Source organism: Giraffa tippelskirchi, chromosome 12 (genome assembly GCF_054371585.1).
Source record: "Giraffa tippelskirchi isolate mGirTip1 chromosome 12, T2T-mGirTip1v1.2.pri, whole genome shotgun sequence".
Classification (NCBI taxonomy): domain Eukaryota; kingdom Metazoa; phylum Chordata; class Mammalia; order Artiodactyla; family Giraffidae; genus Giraffa; species Giraffa tippelskirchi.
Window position 1 is genome coordinate 44586052 of NC_137286.1, and position 21813 is coordinate 44607864.

At 48.0% G+C, this 21813-nt stretch overlaps 1 protein-coding gene across 5 annotated transcripts in view; it reads right to left on the reverse strand.

The window, feature by feature from the left end:
• Window positions 1–17948, reverse strand: part of ALPK3 (alpha kinase 3) — a 58661-nt gene extending 40713 nt beyond the window's left edge. For 2 of the 5 annotated variants that reach the window (XM_081546918.1, XM_081546919.1), the window contains exons 1-3: window positions 13941–14154; window positions 9033–9071; window positions 4161–4282 (exon numbers count right to left, since the gene is read on the reverse strand). In XM_081546918.1, coding sequence (XP_081403044.1) covers window positions 4161–4282; window positions 9033–9071; window positions 13941–14083 — 304 coding nt within the window. In that variant the 5' untranslated portion in view covers window positions 14084–14154. Of the gene's footprint in view, window positions 1–4160; window positions 4283–9032; window positions 9072–13940; window positions 14167–17580; window positions 17749–17870 lie in introns of those variants that run through there. The other 3 variants (XM_081546921.1, XM_081546922.1, XM_081546923.1) reach the window with 2 other exon arrangements.
• Between the last annotated feature and the right edge of the window lie 3865 nt (window positions 17949–21813).

Sequence of the window (21813 nt, forward strand, 5' to 3'; positions counted from 1 at the left end):
AAGATGAGAAGGAATTTGCCAGGCTTCTAGGTAAAGAGCAGCATGAGCATACCATCTACTTCATTCTCTCACCCAAACCCACTAAACTACATTAATGAGTTTTTTATTAAAAATATATGTGTGTATGTGTGTTAGTTGCTCAGTCATGTCTGACTCTTTGCAACCCCATGGATTGTAGCCCTGTCTGGTTCCTCTGTCCATGGAATTCTCCAGGCAAAAATCCTGGGTGGGTTGTCATTCCCTTCTCCAGGGTATCTTCCCAACCCAGGGACTTGAACCCATGTCTCCTGCATTGAAGTTAGACTCTTTACCATCTGAGCCACCAGGAAAGCATATATATATATGTGAGTGTGTGTGTGTATATATATATATATATCTCCACCAAAATAAATGGGATAAGAGAAATGAAAGCAACAGGAACACCCATATTTTGAAAGCTGGAAAGCAGATGGACAAGTAGAATCTGACTTAACAGATTCAAGGCAGCTTAACCCTAAGACAAGAAACTGAGAACACCAGAAAATCCCCAAAGGGCACAGGAAATGGCCACCAGATACCTCTCGGACTGGGTATAAAGGGAAAGAAGGAGAAGTTAAAAAGAGTGTGGAAAACAATTAGGTCTCTGGATCTCCTCACCCACTCCATACCACTGGGTAACTAACTGCTCCTTCCCCAACATGTCCAAAGATGAGGTTTAGTATCTGGAAAAGTAAAACTTTGCCCTGAGGGTAAGCCAGCACTGTTGAGGGCATGATTTTTCTATGGAAAGATGTATCCATGAAATAAATACTCTATCCTGGGAGCCCACCCAACCCTCTTATCTGCAGAGCTTCCAGAAAACTCAGCAAGACACAAGAAGAGTACTCAGTATGGAATCTAGCTAGTCCAAGAGAAAGTAACTAAAGAAACTCATTTTGTCAGTTCCCAACTCTAGTGGTGGCCAGGTCACCCTAGAGTGAAGACGGAAGGTTTCAGGCTCCTCCTACTTGCTCAGAACTACCAATCAGATTTTTAGTCTCCTACTAGTAATCATTATCTGACAACCAAAGATTCCTAGATATCTGAGGAAACCCTATAAGTAGGAGATGAAGATCCAAAACAATTAAATAGAAAAAAGCAAACTGGAAGAAACACAAACTACATAGGAAACTTTTAGAAAACTACCATTACTAGTCTCAGAGAGTTTAGAGAAAATTTACACTCATGAGAACAGAATGCTTCAGAAAACGATTTTTTAAAAACTCTTAGAAATTAAAAACCCAACAAAAGAGTTGAAAGATAACACTGAGGAAATCTCTCAGGAAGAACAAAAAGACAAACAGATGAAAGGGAAGAAAAGGTAAGAAAATGAGTCTGGGGAGCAGATATGCACAGGTGTTCCAGAAAGAAAGGACAGAGAAAGCAGCAGGAAGAAATCAAGATCAAAATAATCTCAAATTTCTCAGAACTAAAGGCTGTCAGTTTCCATACTGAAAGCGTCCAAGCATGCCCCTGGATGAAGACACTCGTATCAACATACACCAGTATGAAATATCAAAACACTCTTAAAAGATTCCAGAGAGGAAAACCGGCCTCCTATACAGAATCAGGAATCAAACTGCCCTCCTGCTCTAAACAGTAACACTGGAAGCAAGAAGGCAACCTGAAGCAAAGTTTTCAAAATTCTGAAGGAAAATTATTTTCAACTTAGAATTCTATACCTAGCCAAACTTTCCATCAAGAGTAAAGAAAATAAATAAATAAATACATTTTCAGACATAAATTGTCTAACATTTATTTACCATATATTCCTCCTAGGAAGCTACCAAAATAAGAATGTAAGTCAAGAAAGAGACAAATGTAAAATACAGATAAACAGGAAGTCCATTACAGGAGAGGTAAAGGGAACCTGCAGGATGATGATGAAGGGAGATCCTAAGATGACAACTGTGTACCAGACACACAAAGCAACCAAGTCACACTAGAACAGGATGACCCAAGGAGAGAGAGGCTGAGAGCTTGTCATCATAATGCCTCCTGCTGTTGTACCATCTTTGGGACCTGAAGAAGCCACTGGATGTAGCTCAATAAAGCCAGAGAGTAAACCAAGAAAAAGGAAGACAATGAGACCCAGGAACCTGAATCAAGCTCAGGAGAAGGGCAAAGGGAAGACCCAATATAACAGCTGTGTATTAGACCTAAAAGGCCACCAGTTCAAACAGAATAGGGATGTCTCTAAGGAAAGAAGCTGACAGAGGACTTATGGTATCAATCTTGTGGAAAGTTGTTTTAAAAGGCTATTAGAAAGTATAAGAATAATTAGTCATAGACACCAAATAGCTAATTAAAAGAAAAATTAAAGAAAGGACTAACCTTATGAAAAACAGAAGAAAGAAAGAAATATAATCATAGTATACTACAATGTTCAGTTATGACTAATATTGCAGAGGCATAATAGAGTAAACAGTAAATATTGATTAAACAAAAATTATGATATAACTATTTTTAAAGGTAAGTGAGATGAAGCAGAGAAAATAATTGTAAAAAGAGCTAATTTCCTCTCTACTATAATAGGAAGACTGGGTAGCATCTAAACTTGAAGACTTAAAGTTAGCAGTATTCACATACTACACCAGCATCACAGAAATGTGTACACACCATAAGAAAGTGCTAAAGGCTGAACACAGTTGCTTCTGGGAAGGCAAATTGATGAGAGGGGTGAATGGCTGTATTTTGATAATTGCATTTTTAGTTCAGTTTGAAACCTTAAACTATTTGTAATATATTAATTAGATGAAATAAAAATTAAGTTTCGTTAAAAAGGATTAAGGATGTTCTATATGGAGAAAATAACAGATGCAATAGCATGGTGTCATGAAAGAGCTGAGTTTTCCTAGAAAATGGCTACTGCCAGAGTAATGCAGCAGATGCAGGTGTAAGCAAACAGCATCAGATGCTGCAGAGGGCAACAGCAGCATCTCCTCTTTGCCAACTTCATGGGCTTTGGCAAGTCACCTAACCTATTCTAGTATCCTTCTCTGTAAATTCTGACTATTAATAGCACTGACTTCACTGGGTTTTGTAAGAATTCAACAACAATGGAACCAGATAAATTTCGCAAAACGTGTTGCGCTGTACAACGGTGAGGGATGCAAGTGCACCTGGGAAGTGTTCTCAGTTGGGAGCTCAGAAGGTTCTGGGCAAGGTGAAAACTGCCCAAAGAACCCAATCCTAGAGAAGCTGTTCAGCTGGCTGGGGCAGACACGCTCCCTAGAATCAGGGCATGTCACTGCTGGCATGTCATCAATGGCATCAATGCTCTTGATTTACTGGGAAAAAAAAGGGGGGGTGCTCTCAGAGAGAACCTTGACCTGATGGCTGCAGGGTTGGGAGAGATAGGCACCCATAGGTGAGTCCAACAGCCCTGGTGGGGTTAGTGCCAATGGGAGCCAGTGCTGGAAGGTGTAGGGGAGGGGCAGTGCCCAGAGCCAGCTTCCCAGCCCTCACCCCTTTACCCTCCCCTTCCAAGGAGTATCTCTCTCTTCCTATTCTGCCAACCTGTTGCTTCAAATTCCACCATGGAATTTGGTGAAATGCACATAATGATGGCCAATTGCTAACACTTATATGGTACTTACTATATGCCAGGTATTATTCCAAATGCTTTGCATTCATACCATTACAGTACCTACTTTGCAGATGAGGTACTCAATATCATACAACTGGAAAGGAGACAAGCCAGCATCCTAAGCCAGGCAGCCTGACTCCAGCCAGGGTCTGCATTCAGAATCACTATATATTACTGTCTATCAGGCTTGAGACTCCAAAGTCTCAAACTACTCAACTGTAAAATGAGAATATTTGAGAAGATGGCCTTGAAAATCTCTTTCAGCTAGAGAGCTTCTTTCCTTGGAATAAGATTAATCAGTCGCGTATGCATGTCTGAGTGTGAGGAACCTATACGGAAGACAGGTTTTGAAGAACAGCAGGGTATATATGTGGCTTCAGAGTGGGAGGAGAAAGGGACCCCCACCCAGATGGAGAAGTTAAACTGGAGAGAAAGCTAAGAAGACCAATGTCAACTTGCACAGCCAACCCCTCTCCATGCCTGTGCCCATAGACCCCTTGAACCCTGACCTGTGCGGCAGCCCTGGCACGGATCATATAGACAGCCTCATTACCTGTGACGATGCAGGTGAATCTGACGTCGCTGTCCTCGGACACAGCCCGGGACTTGAGTGTGGTCTCAAATAGCGGCTGGGTCTCCTCTGTTAGCTGAGCAATGATGGAGCAGAAGGTGCTCCTAGGAAAGGCAAAGAACTGTTCAGAGCAGTGTTTCTCCTATCCCCACTGCATGATGCCACGGCCTAGAGTGGTCTAAGGTGGCTTATATCTTACCATGTCCATCCAGCATCCTGTGGCCATGGCTCCAGCACCTGGGCAAGTCTTTCTTCAAGAGAGCTAGGTCTCGTGGCCAGGTTGGGGGCAGGGAAGTGACCAGGGGCTGAATGGAATCCTGACCCAGACCTGTTTAAATGGGTCCCTTCTGACCAGGGACCAGGCTTCTGTGCATGCCAGACCACTAGTCCTGGCATTCCCATTCCATCCTTACTGGGAGCCCTTGCTTCACACTCCACCTTTCATCTTCAGGTAAGCTCGTGCATAGAGGAGACATACACATGGACAGACCCAGTTTCAGAGATGGAAGTCCCAGCACAGCAGAGCCTCCATTCATCCCACGGAGGGAAAGCCAGCTGACCCCAAGGATAACAGGTCCCAGGAGCTCAGGGGTCAGAAGAAAAGCCCCTGCCTTTGTGAGCATAGACCCATAGCAGACAAAGAACAAGCTGGCCAATGCCAGGGGTCTAGACCCAATGGCAGCCTCTAGTTCCTAGGAGTATCAGAAAAGAAAGACTCAAATGAATCCTGACCCTACACAGGGCTATGGACCTCCAGTGGAAAGCCAGCCATGGCTCCCTTGCTCCCCGGTGGGTACCACATGCTCAAGTGAATACTGGCAGCTCTGGGACCTACCAGCAGGACTGCCAATCACAAACAGATCCACCCCTGCAAGAGTCAGGGCTTTTGGTTCCCTCGTGAAAATCCATCTCCCAGAACTCAGAGGCATTTGTGGGCTTACTGAGTTGATCACAGACTCACCAGCACTGCTCAGCATTGACAGTCCTCTCCTGCCTGCCCACACGCAGCAAACCACCATGCCAAACCCTTCATGGGCCAGCAGAGACACAATGCATCCCTAGGCGTGACATGTAACCACATAGCCAGGTTGTGCGGTGCACAAGCCGTGCCCAGCCCTCCTCTTCCCGTCCCCAACCCACACACCCTCTGGTGAGCAGCAGGGAGGACTGTGAGGGATGACGTGAGGAGGAGCAGGAAGAACTGTTGGAGGGCAGACAGATCACTCAAAGCTGCTTTTCTCTGTGCCTCGGAGGAAGGGGCAGTTGCCCATGGGCAGTGTGTGGCTGTCTGTGACCTCTCCACAGGGGCAGGTAAGAGTCTGTGGGAACACAAGCAGACAGGAGCTACAGCCCTACTTTGTTGGGAGGGAATCCCCATTCAGCTGGCCATCTCTGTGGATGGCATTCTGGACTTGAGTGTGAGGAGAAAGCTTGCATCCCAGTAGGAAAGCCTGGAATCAAGTAATACTTCTGGACTGAGAGGGGTCCAGCCGTTTCTGCACAGGATCGCAGATGCCTGGGCCTCTGGGGAGCTAACAGGAGTCCTCCCCTAGAAACACTACCCAGAAAGAGGATCCCAACTAGGGACTGTGGTGAAGGCTGCCATAACACTCCCTGTCACACTCCCACCTGGAACCTAAGTAACTTATTAGACAGTTGTAAGAACTGTCTTCTTGTAGCTTACTGTTGGAAGAAACTACTGTCCTTTAGTTTCTCTTTTAATACATTCGAAAATAGAGGGTCCTTCAGGATCTAGACCATCAACTCTCTGACACTTGAGAGTTACAACATCTGAAAACATTTCTCACTGCTCTCATACTACCAGCAATTTCTGACTTTGGGGAATACCAACTCCCAACCAGCAGTTTCTAGAGGAAACTGCCCTGCCAAAAGTCATCGGACTGCTATGATTTTGCAACTAATTCAAAACATCCCTAATTATGTCCTACCTACCTAATTTGAATCCTAACCTACACATGAATGTGAACCTGGGTCTCATACTCAGCCTAGGCTCTTAGGGATGAAGCTGCTTGGACCAGTCTAAGATAATAAGCTACTGGGTAAGTGAGGAAAACAGGGAAATCAGGCTTCAAGAAAATGTGCAGAGACAAGTGCTCATGCTAGATATTTAACAACAAGGTAGTTATTTCATTATTTTGGTTTTATAAGAAAGAATGCTTATCTTTTCAAATTTCCAGACTAGGTCCCAACTGTATTATAACATTCTTATAATGGAAAATCCTAAGTAACTGCTGAAAAGTATAGCTAGGAAAACACCCTCTAGAAAAGTGGATCCAGGGTGCATTTGGCGGGGACAGAGTCATTGCATATACTATCATATTCTAATAAATTGTCACCAGCTTTCTGTTCCTATTTTCCAAACCACTCAGACATGAAATGGACTCCAAGTCTACTGCTTCCAGTCTCCTGGGAAGCTAGGAAGTCCACGCACCTGGAAATGGTCTAGTCCTACCCTGATACCTCCAAGTCCTTCCAACTCCATGAATTCATAAGACTATCACAGCCTGATCATGTGTCTCTGTCAGTTCAATTCAGTTCAGTCGCTCAGTCGTGTCTGACTCTTTGTGACCCCATGAATTGCAGCACGCCAGGCCTCTCTGTCCATCACCAACTCCCGGAGTCTACCCAAACCCATGTCCATCGAGTCAGTGATGCCATCCAACCATCTCATCCTCTGTCGTCCCCTTCTCCTCCTGCCCCCAATCCTACCCAGCATTAGGGTCTTTTCCAATGAGTCAACCCTTCGCATGACGTGGCCAAAGTATTGGAGTTTCAGCTTCAACATCAGTCCTTCCAATGAACACCCAGGATTGATCTCCTTTAGGATGGATTGATTGGATCTCCTTGCAGTCCAAGGGACTCTCCAGAGTCTTCTCCAACACCACACTTCAAAAGCATCAATTCTTCGGCGCTCAGCTTTCTTCACCGTCCAACTCTCACATTCATACATGATCACTGGAAAAACCATAGCCTTGACTAGACGGACTTTTGTTGGCAAAGTAATGTCTCTGCTTTTAAATATGCTATCTAGGTTGGCCATAACCTTCCTTCCAAGGAGTAAGCGTCTTTTAATTTCATGGCTGCAGTCACCATCAGCAGTGATTCTGGAGCCAAAAAAAATAAAGGCTGACACTGTTTCCACTGTTTCCCCATCTATTTCCCATGAAGTGATGGGACCAGATGCCATGATCTTAGTTTTCTGAACGTTGAGCTTTAAGCCAACTTTTTCACTCTCCTCTTTCACTTTCATCAAGAGGCTCTTTAGTTCTTCTTCACTTTCTGCCATAAGGGTGGTGTCATCCGCATATCTGAGGTTATTGATATTTCTGCCGGCAATCTTGATTCCAGCTTGTGTTTCTTCCAGCCCAGCGTTTCTCATGATGTACTCTGCATAGAAGTTAAATAAGCAGGGTGACAATATACAGCCTTGACGTACTCCTTTTCCTATTTGGAACCAGTCTGTTGTTCCATGTCCAGTTCTAACTGTTGCTTCCTGACCTGCATACAGGTTTCTCAAGAGACAGGTCAGATGGTCTGGTATTCCCAACTCTTTCAGAATTTTCCACAGTTTATTGTGATCCACACAGTCAAAGGCTTTGGCATAGTCAATAAAGCAGAAATAGATGTTTTTCTGGAACTCTCTTGCTTTTTCGATGATCCAGCAGATATTGGCAATTTGATCTCTGGTTCGTCTGCCTTTTCTAAAACCAGCTTGAACATCTGGAAGTTCACGGTTCATGTATTGCTGAAGCCTGGCTTGGAGAATTTTGAGCATTACTTTACTAGTAGAACTCCAGAATCATCACTGGTTTTCAACATCTTCAAAGGAACCTAATCCTGCCCATAGGTTTGGTATTTATCTTGCTTTAAATAAACTTCCAAACTCTCTTTTAGCCCTTACCACACTCCACTTTGAATGAGCTGGATACCCTGTCTTCTGCCTTTTCAGTATCCATACATAGTAGCTACTGACCATCCCTGTAGACATTATTAGCTATTCAGAAACCAGTTAGCTATGCAGAAATCTTTCTCTGTGTGAAGAAACTATGGCCAACTCTTCGCTAGATCTACCAGAGTCTGGGAGGAGGCCCACGTGGTGGGAAGTAGCCAGGAAACATTCCCATTTTGATCACAATTGTCAGTTCAGCCAGGGGTGGAGAGCTGTCCCCAGTTAAGGAGGTAAGAGGACAGTTGTTCAACAGGCAAACTCTGACTGCGGGCCTGCTGGGGCCCCGCTCTGTCTCTGAAGAGGATTCAGAGAACAAGTTAGCACAGAAAGACACTCACACGATAGCTCTGACCTCACAGAGTTCACAGTCTGCTGGAGTGGAGAGAAATCAAAGGAGAGGAAAATTCAGAGAAGGAGATAACAGAAGGAGAACTTAAGGGACTGAGGAAAAAAAAATTTTTTTTAAGGAGGTAGCCACGGTTAGAAGACAGACAATGAGGTGTCAAACCTAGATATGTGGTTACAAAAACTATGAAAACCTAGGATGAGGGGGAAATGGGTCACGTGGCTGGAGGTTCTCTGCTCTGGTCCCATGGTGCCTGTCCCAGGGGCACAGAGATAGAGCTGCAGGCATCTTGAGGACCCCTGCCTATCTCTGGGTCCCGGCACCCCTTTCAAATGGCCCATGCAAGCATCAACTCTGGCCCCCGTGAGATCCATGCTCACTGAGTGCCCGCTCACACCCTCCCCAACCACCCTCTCCACTCCCCTCACCCCATGCAGCTTGGTTATTAGTGCACAAGCAGTCATCCAGAGGCCCCTCAGTGCCCAGACCCAAGAAAAAAAAAAGCAATCAGAGAAATGTAATGCAATGGTGCATTTACCTTCCAGAGCAGGGGTGAGACAACCGGTTGCTTGATAAGCTAAGCAAAAACAGCAAACGGAATCATTAGGCCAAAAAAGCAAAGAGAGGAGGAGGTGAAATCAACAACAGTAGGCAAAGTATTAATCGGCCACCATCTGGGGCCCAAGGGCCTTTCTATTAAAAGGGACCAGCTGTCTTACTTGGCCGGCTCCAGTTAGCAAGTGGCCTCACCACCGGACACCCATGTATCTGAAACCAAGAACTTGTTAAGTGTAGCAGGGTCCAGGGAAATGGTTAGGCAGGAGGGAGGCCCCTTGGGGCTGAGCTTTGAGAAAGGTGTGTCCTGGGTCCTTGAGTCACTCATAGCTGCCTGGCACATCTCCCCCGCTCTGCAGCACACCAGCTGAGGGGGGGGTGTGCAGCTCCTGCTTCAACCCTCGGCCTTTTGGGGGAGAAGAGCCCCCAGTTCCTGGAAATCCCCTCAGAGGCTGGGAAGGAGACAGGTGGCTTGGAGAACACCCATTAATATGTTAAAGTACGGTTAAAGAGGCCACGCAAGGCAAACCAGCAGGGAGAGTCAAGAAGAGGAGGAAAACAAAGCGGTTAATTCAGCAGGAGCCAGGAGGCACCCAGTTGGGTCAGACCAGCACAAGGCCCGTGATGTTGATCACCCCTCCTGCCCCAGGACACCTGAGAGCCAAAACCAGCTGGGGGCTGGGTAGGCCACTGCAGGGTGAGGATCACACAGAGCTGCCCCTCAGTGGAGATCCAGTGGGTATGAGCCAACTTCCACCTCTACCTCCACTCCTTCCAACACAAGTATCTCCAGAGGGGTCTAGGGCCACAGTTCTCTGGGAGATCTCAGGCCCCCACCCCTCCCAACTACACTCACTCCCTTCAGCTGTCCCCACCATGAGAATAGCTCTCTCTTCATTATCAACAGCCTAATCTGCTCAACGGAACTCTCAGTCTGCATCTCTAACCACTGACAGACTGTATCTGTACAACAACAACAAAAAAACAAATTCATCTATTGCCCCTAAACATGGCTTCCACTTCTGTGTGGTTGGATTTATGGATACCACTAGGGAAGTACATCCTTCAGACCCGAAGGGCCCTACCCCCAGAGAAGCTGCTGCTCCAGAATGCAGCTGCCTTTGTTCAGAGCTTTAAAAATCTTCTGGAGACCGTGAGGACAGACCTCCCATGGTTTCAAGGCACTGGCCAACTCCATCCTTTCCTTATCATGGACTTCTTTTCCCTTTCTCCCTAGAATGGAGAGATTTCTCCTTTGCTGGGTGTGGATTTCTTCCCTGGGAAGGGGACGGAGAGAATCAGCTCTCTAATTCACAGGAAATGACAGCTTCCACCTGCAAGTGGGCAAGGGACTGAGCTGTGACAGTGACCCTTCCCTGGCTCTCTCCAGAGCTAGAGTTCCCCGGCCTCATCCTCCTTTCTCCGGCCCTCAACCTTAGTTAATCAGCCATGTCAGGAGGAGTCCCAGGCAGTGAAGGCACCTTGTCTTCAGAAGGTGCCTGTGACCTGCTGGCTGGGCCAGAGGCTGGCTCAGGGCTCTCACCCAGGAACTCCCCAATTACTGACTGTGAGAGGGTCTGAATCAGAGGCATCAAATGTTGGGATGTTGTTGTTGTTTAGTCACTCAGTTGTGTCCGACTTTTGCAACCTCATGGACTGTAGCCTACCAGGTACTTCTATCCATAGGATTTCCCAGGCAACAATACTGAAGTGGATTGCCATTTCCTATTCCAGGGGATCTTCCCAATCCAGGGATGGAACCTGCATCTCTTGCATCTCTTGCATTGGCAGGTGGATTCTTTACCACTGAGCCATTAGGCAAGCTCAGTGATGGGATAAATAGGCCTAAAAACGTTCTTAGTGATACTTTCATTTTATAGAATAGAAATTCAGGGCCCACGAAGGAAAAGTCTCTTCATAAAGGAGAAAAGTAGGCCTGGGAGGTGGAGTGGTGGCAGGAGGGTGGGGGGAACCAGGACTGTCCCTGGAAGCTGAGGCCTCCCATTCTTCCTGGCTTTCATATATTCTGGACACAAAAGGCCCTCAGAAAGTCCTGGCCTGATGCCTCAGTTTTCCTGAAAGTCCTAGACAATCTGCTTTACCCAAGCCGAATGGAAGAGATGCCACAAAACTACAGCAAATATCACCGGCTCTACTGCTCCTCTGGGCCCACTTAGGCCAGGGCATCCAATAAATGAGAAGGCAGAGATTTCTGGAACGTCTCAATGTCCCTCAAAGTCCAGTTATAACTGCAAACACCTGACTGTGGTTCCTTAACCTTCTCTAGCTCATCCAGGCTCCATCTTCCCATAGGAGTGAGGTTGGATCTATAGGAAGTTGGGGCAACAGTTTGGGGGAGTTACTTGCATGTTGGACTTCTCACTCCTGAGCTAACTATGGACTGGAAATCCCCCCAGGGATGGAGAAAGGAAAGGAATGCACAGGAAGACAACTTCTAGACTTGGGCCATGGCTTCTGGTACCTGGCTCCCAGCCCACCTCCCAAGGCTCACAGAATGATGATTCACAAGCTCCATGATAGATATGTATGGCAGTAGACCCAGGAAAGGTTGAAGTCAGGAGTGAGTGGTCCAGAACTTGCCTCTCAGTCAGAATTCTGGGAGAGTCAGGGCTCAGGAGCCAGGGTTAGCAGACGAAGCCCTCAAGGGACCCTCTTTCTTCATCTCTTGGCCCCTCTTCCCATCCCCACAGGCATTCAGGTTGCTCTGAGAGACAGAAGGCTGTACGGTTACCTGCTCTAACACAAGAGTCAGGTCTTGACAGTGAACTATGAACTGGCCCCTGCCCTACCTCAAGTACCCAACAGCCCCATTCACTGTCATAGTCTCCCCTCCTTGGCCAGAGGCTTTTCCAGAGGTGAGAGAAACCTGGCCTTCCTGGTGCCTCAGGACCTGGCTGGTCTGTGGCCACCTGGAAGGGACAAGCCCACAGGCCACAGTCTTGGGCTAGAAAACTCTCTCTCCCAATATCCCAGCCCTGCCTCTCCAAGCACTTGATGAAAAGAATCTCCTAAGACCATTCTCACTTAGGCCCAAAGGGACTTAAACCAGACATTTCTAACCCACCTGCAGTTCTCAGGCTGACACACTGCTCATCAGATGTGTAACTGTATCTACCATACAACTGTTTACCCTTTTTCCTAACAGCCCCATTCCCCTGACCTCCCAGTTATGTCTGGTTTGCAAGCCACCCCAAAGTTGTCTCCAAGAAGGGCCCTGCATCCCTCTTCTGCTATACCACTGGTATTGACAAAGGCCAGACACAGGAGGAGGAGGCAAAGCCCAGACACAATCTCTGTTACAAGTGTGAGACAATTGTTGAGGCTCCCACAGGGCAGTCAGCTTCACCACGGACTAGATAAATACACACATTTCATTCCAGTTTTTCCATAGATCCAGTGGTTAGAGGAAGGGGCATGCTTTCTTGGCAGCCAGGGGCCTTGGCGAGTCTGACTCAGTCACTGACATCAGCCCTCCGCCCTGCCCCAGACATGTGACACCATTTGACAAGTTTTATGCAGAAACCGGTTCTGGTTACATTTGAACTTCTCCAACTCCAAGGTCAACAGAACTCAGCCAATCCACGAGGAAGTGCCTGGGACTTTTCCTGAATGTCCTTGATGTCTGTTTTTGTGCCATTTTAAAATGGAGGACAAGAGGTCCCCAGGCAGCTTCTCAGATGAGGGGCTGTTTTCCATATATAACTTATGATTAGCCAAGTTCTGGGGCAGCGACACAACCACTCACCTACTAGCCATCCATCACAATTCCCTTTGGAACAGACTCCAGAGTTGGAGGGAAACTAAGCTGCCCAGAGGAGACAGGAAGTGTCCATCTCCACGGTAATGCACGTGTCTCTGTGTGTCTGTGTGCCTTTGAGGGCCAAAAGACTAGCTCAGTCCTGTCTGACTCTTTGCGACCCTATGTAGCCCGCCAGGCTCCTCTTTCCATGGATTTTCCAGGCAAGAATCTTGGAGTAGGTTGCCGTTTCCTACTCCAGAAGATCTTCCCAACCCAGGGATAGAACCCCTGTCTCCAGCATTGCAGGCAGATGCTTCACTGTCTGAGCCACCAAGGAAGCCCTTGAGGGCCAAAATGCCAGTCTATTGTCTTGCGAGTCTTTCCACCTGTGGGTAGCCTAGCTCCTAAAACAAAGCAACCATACCTCTTCAACTCTTGAAAGAGGATCATTCAGGCTCCTTCCCTTGGCATCCTGGGGATGGCACCCATCCCCCTAAACTGGGCAGGGTGACTGGTGGCCTCAGAGCCTGGAGCTCTGAATCCTCAGGCAGATTGACCAGCATTTCAGGCCATCCCTTCACCTCACCAGCCCCCACCAAGATCCCAGGAAAGACCAGGGCCCAGAGGAAGCACCTTCTTTGCATAGTTTATTTCTTCCCAGTGACTCCTGAACTAAGCAGCCCCCCTCAGGGCAGTGCCTCTGGCATCCCCCTCACCCTACCCCACCCCACCCCACCCCCGCCCACCCCGAGAATGTTCTCCCCCTCCCCCCCAGCCAGGAATGTCAGCTTGTCTGGCTTTCCTTATCTCGGGCTGTGGAATCCGAGGCCAGGGAGTAGCTGAGCGTGGGGCAAGGGTGCCGAGGGGCGGGAGTGAGGTGGGGAGATAAGGAGCCACTCGGGACCCTGGGAAATCACCCCAAAGTAGGCCTTCCTCGTCTCCAGGGCCTCGCATGGCCTGATGCCTGAGGCCCACGGAACCGGCAGAGGCCAGGGGGACCCTGAAGGGCCCTAAGGGCCGTTCTGGCCGCACCGTGTCCTCCACAGGCCAGGCGGGGCCCCTCCTGAGACTTGCTCGCGGCCTCCGCTTGCCCGCCAGCGAGCCCGGCCCGGCCCCCAGGGCGCGACTCACCTGGTTTCGGGCCGCACGCTGAGCAGGTAGCTGCGGCTGGCGGGGCTGGGGATCCACACAGGCCCGTCGTCCTCGCCGTCGCCCCCCGCCTCAGACCGGCCGCCCGAGCCCCAGCCGCGGCCGGGGTCCCTCCGCGACCCCATGCTGCTGCCGGCCCTGCCTGCCTCCGGCCCCTGCCCGCGCTCCTGGCCCCTGCCCGTCAGGCCCACGCCGCCGGCCGCCTCTCTCGCCCGCGGCTGACGCGCGCCCCTATTTATAGCCCTGGGCCCGGCCGTCATCACCTGCTGCTGTCCCTCCCCCGGCCCGGGCCGGCCACCGCGGCCTCCAAGGCGCCGGAGGGCGCCGGGCCGCGAGGGGCCCCGCCAGGCCCTGCCTGAGGGGCCCACTCGGGGGCGATGGCTCCTTCCCTCAGCCGACCGCCCGACGTGTGTGGAGCGCCCTCTTGGCGCCCGCAGCTACCCCGGGCGTCGGGGTCAGGGGTCAGAGAGGCCTCAGGGAGCAAGAACGGAAAGGGGGTGGGGTGCGGTTCTAGAAAGGGATGGAGCGTATGCCCCTCACCTTCCTCACCGAGTCTATGGGACCCAGGGTTCCCGCCAGCCTTCCTTCCCCACTCGCCCCCGTTTTGCAGGTGTGGGAGGTCAGGTTCTGCGACCTTTGCCTAGTGGAAGGTGAGGGAGGACCAAAGGAGCTGCGTCGGGTGTAGGGGGCAAAGCCCTGAAAGACCAAAGATGGCCGGGGTGGGGGCTGGAAGAGGCAGCGAGGGGGAGGGGAGGAAGGCTAGGAACCTGGACTGAATCCAGCGGGAGCCCAGGGAGCCCAGGACCCGTCCCTCGTCCTGGCGGCAACCCTGACTGACCCTGGCCTTGCCAGTGGCTGTTGGCCCAACACTTAGACCCACACCCACGTACCTACGTAAGTAACCTCAGTTCCGAGGAGGCCAGAACTCCTCAGAATGTTCCTCTCCATTATCTAGGGTAGATTAGGGGTTCAGTAAACATCTCTAGAATTATTGAACCTCCTTCTCTACCCTGTTCAGCCTCCATTTCCCAGCACCCCAGGGGGAAGTGGGCTGAGTCCTAATGCCCAGAAAAACAATATAATCATTCGACAATTTCTTAGATCAAAATCCTAAGTACTGTCTAATTCTGGTTGTAAAAGTGGAAGTGACCACAGTCCGTGTGTGTGTGTGAAGTCACTCAGTCGTGTGACTCTGTGACCCCACCAGGCTCCTGGGTCCAAGGGATTCTCCAGGCAAGAATACTGACATGGAGAATACCCCTCCCTCAAGGGCTCTTCCCACCCCAGGGATCAGATCTAGGTCTTCTGCATTGCAGGCAAATTCTTTACCATCTGAACCACCAGGAAGCCCTGTTTACCGATCCTTTCTTCTCCTACCCCGTTGAAAGCATCCAGAAAGTACCTGAGCTGGATGGTTATACCCATTAGAAAATTGGAACAAAGGAGTAGAACCCTCTGTTCTATAAGCTGCACTCACATCCTTACTCCTTTTAGAAATGGCTCTTCTTTCACTGTATGCTTCCAATGGCAAATGTCTTGATCTTATACGCTCCCTCCCCAACTCCCTGAAACCTCCCTCTGACTCAAGCCAGTCTATTCATGGTACCCAGGGGCCCTAATGCTGGGAAAGATTGAGGGCAAGAGGAGAAGGGGGTGACAGAGGATGAGATGGTTGGATGGCATCACTGACTCAGTGGATGTGAATTTGAGCAAACTCTAGGAGTGGACAGGGAAGTCAAGCGTGCTGCAATCCACGGGGTCTCAGAGTCAGACACAACTTAGGACTGAACAACAATGGGCGTAGAGACTGAGCACGCATGTATCTCCTTGACCACAGAAGTAAGCATCAGACCCAAGCTGTGCCAACCAAGGTTCTTTACCAAAATGTTTTCAACTGGAATTGGGAAGGAAAACCTGGACCTCCATGGTGGTTAGCTGTAAGCCGCAAGGTCCCAGCTTTTAGTAGCGATGTTTCTTGCTGTGTGGAGAAGCCAGTCTGCAGTGAGGACGAAGGAAGCTGACACAGAGAGAAGCAAAGGCAGGGGGCAGAGTCCTGCTGGCTTCCAGGTGCCTTGTTGCAAGTGTTCCTGAGATCCAGCTTTATCATGGCCTTCCTGCAGGTTGGCAGTTCAACCATTTCCTGGAAACTGTATCCAAAAATGCTCTCACTTTGCTCAAGCTGATTCAAGTTAGTCTTCTATTAGTGGAGTCTAAGACTCTTAGCCAATACTGAAGACTTTTCTTCTCGTGAGCCTGAACTTGCAAAATTTGCCCCCACTCACCCACGTATCCGTGTTTCTGATTTCCTGGAGGTGGGCATATTAAAACCTCTTCAGTTGTCTACAGGACAGTCCTTCACATATTTGAAAGTCTGCTTGGAGTTTTGGTTCATTTGTTTAAGTTTAGAATACCAATGGGGCTTCCCAGGTGGCACTAGTGGTAAAGAACCTGTCTGCCAGTGCAGGAGACCCAAGAGACTCGGGTTCAATCCCTTGGTCGGAAAGATCCCCTGGAGAAGCGCATGACAACCCACTCCAGTATTCTTGCCTGGAGAACCCTATGGATAGAGGAGCCTGGCGGGCTACAGTCCGTGGGTTCGCAAAGAGTCAGGCACAACTGAAGTGACTAAGCATGCATCCATGTATCAGGCTGGAGCACATGTGCTAGAGTCAAGGGTCACAGGATCTGTGCCTTCAAGAATCTTATGGTCTAACAGGGTGAGAGGAATAGAAGCAAAATACACTGCAAGGTGAAATGTACAATTATAAAGCTATGTATAGGGATGCATAAAGTATAGAAGAAAGAGTAGTTGGCTCTGCCTGGGGATTTGGTTAGGATAGTTTTCAAAGAAGAAAGTAAAGCTGAAGAAGGATTTTGGAAATGGCATAGGCGCTCACAAATAGACTGTTGTGGGTGGAGGGTAGGGTAGAATATTCTAGAAGGAGAGACTAGTATGCACTAAGATAAGGAGGTATGAAACAGCTCAGTATTCATGTCACTCAAGTGTAAAGGATTTAGGCAAATAGAGAAGTGGGGACATCCCTGGTGGTCCAGGGCTTACAGTGGTTACAAATTTATGATTCCAGTGCAGGGGTCATGGATTCAATCCCTGGGCAGGGAAGTTCTGTATGCCTTGTGGTGTGGCCAAAAAATAAATACACATTTGAAAAAACTGAAAAAATAGAGAAGTGACTTAGGCAGGAACCCTCATTGTGAAGGCCTTGCCTAGTCCAGTGAGGAACCTGGACTTACCTTTCAGCCCGTTTCTCTTCCGATAATGGAATACGGTGCCACTAGTTACCCCAGTGACTCTCCAGTTTATCCATTTCCTTTTGAAAATGTTACACACACACACCCCCACAGAGGTCAAACCAGAGCAGCCCACAACTGAATTAGCACCTCTCTGGGTCTGGGTGTCACACAATCAGCAACAACTTTTTTGGCAGTCAAATTATTCCAAATTATTTCAAAGCCTGTAAATTTTCAACACAAACCTCTGTTCATCCAAGTCCACTCCTACTTTACCTGCTTGTAAAGGCTTTATTTATCCTAAGTGTGAACTTTCACTTTTTTTTAAAGTTAAATCTCGTTTTCCTAATCTCACATTCCCTTTCCTTCTTACCTGAATCTTTTTGAATTCTGCTCCTGTCATCCCGTGTATAATCTGTTCTTCTCAGCTTCTTGCTATCTGCCAATTTAATGATGATCAGGGCACAGCTGAGTAAGGAGGGTCAAGGCATTCAAGGATGGAGAGATGGAAAAGGCACACTCTCTTTCTTGGATTTATAGTCTAGCAGGAGAAAGAGGATATATAAATTGGTGTTTAACAAAAACTAGGCCAAAAGTCCAAAGACTTGGGTTATAGTTCGGCCTTTCCACTGAGTGCTGTGTGACCTTGGGCAGGTGGCTCACCATTTCTGAACTTTATCTCTCTCCTTTGTTAAGAGGAGTGAGGTCATGATCCTTTATGATCCTGAAGGTCATAGCTGTTGATCCAATAAGAATTTATTAAGTCACAGCTGACTACAACACACCAGGCATTATGGCAGGTATTGAGGGTGTTATAGTCTCTATCCTTGAGAACTTCTCAAGCCTGAAAGAAAGACAGAAAATTAAAACAGAATCGCCATCAATCCTCTGACAGAGGTTTGTGCAGAAGAGCACATGCTGTGGCTCTGTGTTTGGAAATAACCGTGATACAAGGCAGTCAGTGTTTGCTATTAAATACGAGCACTGATGAAGCATGGTAGGAGCTGGTACTGGTGCCAGGATCCACTCTCCCAATTGTTTTGAACTTCCTGGGCTCCCCAAGTAAACTGGCTGCCTGTGGTAGGAAAATCTTGGGCTACTGTTAATTATTGTCCTTGTAGTTGTTCGGGCACTAAGTGGTGTCTGACTCTTTGCGACCCCAAGGACTGCAGCCAGGCTTCCCTGTCCTTCACTGTCTCCCTCAGTTTGCTCAACCTCATGTCCATTGAGTCAGTGATGCCGTCCAACCATCTCATTCTCTGTCATCCCCTTCTCCTTCTGCCGTCAATCTTTCCCAGCTTCAGGGCCTCTTCCAATGAGTTGGTTCTTCGCATCAGGTGGCCAAAGTATTGGAGCTTCAGTATGAGTCCTTCCAGTGAATATTCAGGGTTGATTTCCTTTAGAACTGACTACTTTGATCTTGTAGTCCAAGGGACACCTATCTTATTAAGTATCATTAGCTTCCCAGACCTGTAGCAAACTTCCCAGATGTTTTCAAATCTCCCTAGACCTGTGACCCATCTCAGTGTGAATCAGTAGTAGCATTGTAAGTTAATCAAACATATGTCTATCCGAACCCACCTCCACCACCTCCAGTTTCCTATTTTTCCTTCTCTTGATTCCACTCATTTTAAAGGTCTCAGCCCTGAGCTCAACAAAAGCCCTAGATTCCTGCTGACCCTGCCTTCTTCTCGGAAACTTCTGGCTTCTGCTGCAATCAAGCTGCCCTTCCTGCCAGCCAATCTGTGGTGCTCTGGACTGCTTATCTGACCTCCTTTCAAGAGCTCCCCAGGCCCATGCACAAGGCAGCTGAGTCCCTAATCCTGAGGGTGGAGACTCTAGCCCTGGGATGAGCTTTGGGATGAGCTGGCCACTCTGGCACTCCAGGGATGGAGATGTGGCCACAGCTGTGCTGGGGTAAGTGGACACCAATTAAAGGATCACTGGCAACAAGAAGCCACTTCTAATTCTGGTTTGATTGGAAGGGGAATTTGGGACTCAAGTGCAGAGCTGTGTTGGCCAGGTGCCCTCCCCAATCCACTTATTCTGATTAAACATCCGATTAGAGGGGCCAGGAGTTTCTACCTCAGATGTAGGTCTTTTCCAGAATAAAGTTGCCATTACATGACAGGGTGCCTCTGTGGTCAGGGGGCAGCAATTATTTGGTCAGGTCCAGGACACAAGCTCCACAAGCTTAGAAAGACACCATCCTAGCCCAGGCCTCTTCAGGTCTTCTTGCAGAGTGAACTGGTCCTTTTCCTTCCTTTCAAGTCTTTTTTTCCTAAGGGATCTTCTGTAGCTCAGTCAGCCCTCCTTTCCCACTACAGCTACCTCTCCTCATTCTTTAAAACAGGATAATACCTCCTGGCAACAGCTGCTGCAATTTCTATTCAACCCAAGGTATGTCATTGACCAACCAAGCCACTGCCTCCATTTTTGACCTTGCTAGCACCTGCCCCACTTCCTCCTAATCAGCCACTCCTACTCTTTAACCTCACCTCTACCAGCCTCACCTGCCCTAAAAGTCAAGTGTTGTTCCAGGTTCTAAACTCTCTGCCTGTTCAAACTCTCCTGCCTGCTCCTTCACAACTTTCTGTGCCTTTCCCTCACCATCATCTCCCTGTTCCCCTCACCTCATCTTCTTTTCCTCATTTAAAAATCATATTCAAAACCCTCCTCAGACCCAGACCTCCAGGATAGAAATGGGACAACTCCTTCTCAGGTAAAGAGCTTCTTAAGAAGCAGAACTCACCTTCCTCCTCAGATACCAAAAATATGCAGCCCTGTCTATATGCACAATAGGTCTTGGGGCAAAATTTCAGGCAACTTGGTCAAAGGAGAGGAAACCCCAGAGGAAGACAGAATTGTATATAGTGTCCCCTAGGCTATAACTGAAAGGGGAAGTCTAGAAAGAGTGGAGCTTCCCAGTTTAAAATATCAAAGAGCAGTTTAACTGCTCACCTGAAACATCAAAGACAATCAACTTTCTCCATTTTCATAGAAAATAGAGGCAAAGACTATGGGATTAAGTTTTAGAAGTAAAATCTAATAGATTTTAGTCTGTATCTGCGGGCTCAGTTGCTCAGTCATGCCCGACTCTCTGTGACCCCATGGACTGCAGCTTGTCAGGCTCCTCTGTCCATGGGATTTCCCAGGCAAGAATTCTGGAATGGGTCGCCATTTCCTCCTCCAGGGGATCTTCCCAACCCAGGGACGGAACCTGCATCCCTTATGTCTCCTGCATTGGCAGGCAGATCCTTTACAATTGAGCTGTCTAATCTGTATCTATCTATAAATAACACATGCCCACCCATAAAATGAGATGGTGCAACTGGCCCACTGTCACATGAGCCTCACTATGGTGGAGGCTTTTCCCAGTTAGAATTGACTTAAATGGGTTCATCATATTGTTTTGCCGGAGAAGGCAATGGCACCCCACTCCAGTACTCTTGCCTGGAAAATCCCATGGATGGAGGAGCCTGGTAGGCTGCAGTCCATGGAGTCGTGAAGATTCGGAACGACTGAGCGACTTCACTTTCACTTTTCACTTTCATGCATTGGAGAAGGAAATGGCAACCCACTCCAGTGTTCTTGCCTGGAGAATCCCAGGGACGGCGAAGCCTGCTGGGCTGCCATCTATGGGATCGCACAGAGTCAGACACGACTGAGGTGACTTAGCAGTAGCAGTAGCAGTATATTGTTTTGCCACATTTTCCATACGATCCATTACCTGCGCATTTGTTGAGTTTTCAGTATTGAAGCACTAAAAACTATTTTGAATTTGCAAAGGGTAGTAAATATTATTTAAAAAAATAAGAGCATGCTAAAAGGCCAACACATGACACGATGAACTAGCTCAAGAATTCATCTGGCCCTGGGTAACAGAAGGATTTGAAAATGCTTTGGAATTACCAAGTAAGCAGTTCAGACTTGGAAAGGCTTGACAAAAGCCAAATGAAACATTTTCTCAAAAAAACTAGAACTCTAACTGAAAAAGCAGAAATCTGATGCAAATTGAAATATAAATAAATGCAAATAAAAGTGATATTGCCTTGTGGGGGTCAGTGGGAGGGGTCTTTCATTTTTGTATATATCTAGGCCAAAAGTCAATAAATAAATAAAACAATTAAACAAAAGAAGAAATTCAACAAGAGGTCTTGCCTTTAGTTAAGTCCCTTCTATATAAATACATACAGGATCAAGAAGATAAAATCTTCTTGGGCTTCTTAGGGACTTCCCTGGTTGCTCAAATGGTAAAGAACTCACCCACCAATGCAGGAGACATAGAAGATGCAGGTTCAATTCCCGGGTCAGGAAGATTCCCTGGAGTGAGAAATGGCAACCCACTCCAGTATTCTTGCCTGGGAAATCCCATGGACAGAGGAGCCTAGCGGGGTACAGTCCATGGGGCCACAAAGAGTTGGACACAGCTGAGCAACTAAGCACAGCACATACAGGATCAAGGAGATAAAATCTAACTAGGTTCAATTTTAGATCCCCAGGAATTTAAAACTCCCCATCTCCCAATTTGACAGATGCCCGAACTGAGGGCAAGAAAAGAGAGATCAAATAAGCTGTAGAATTCAGATCGGAACCTAGGGCTCTT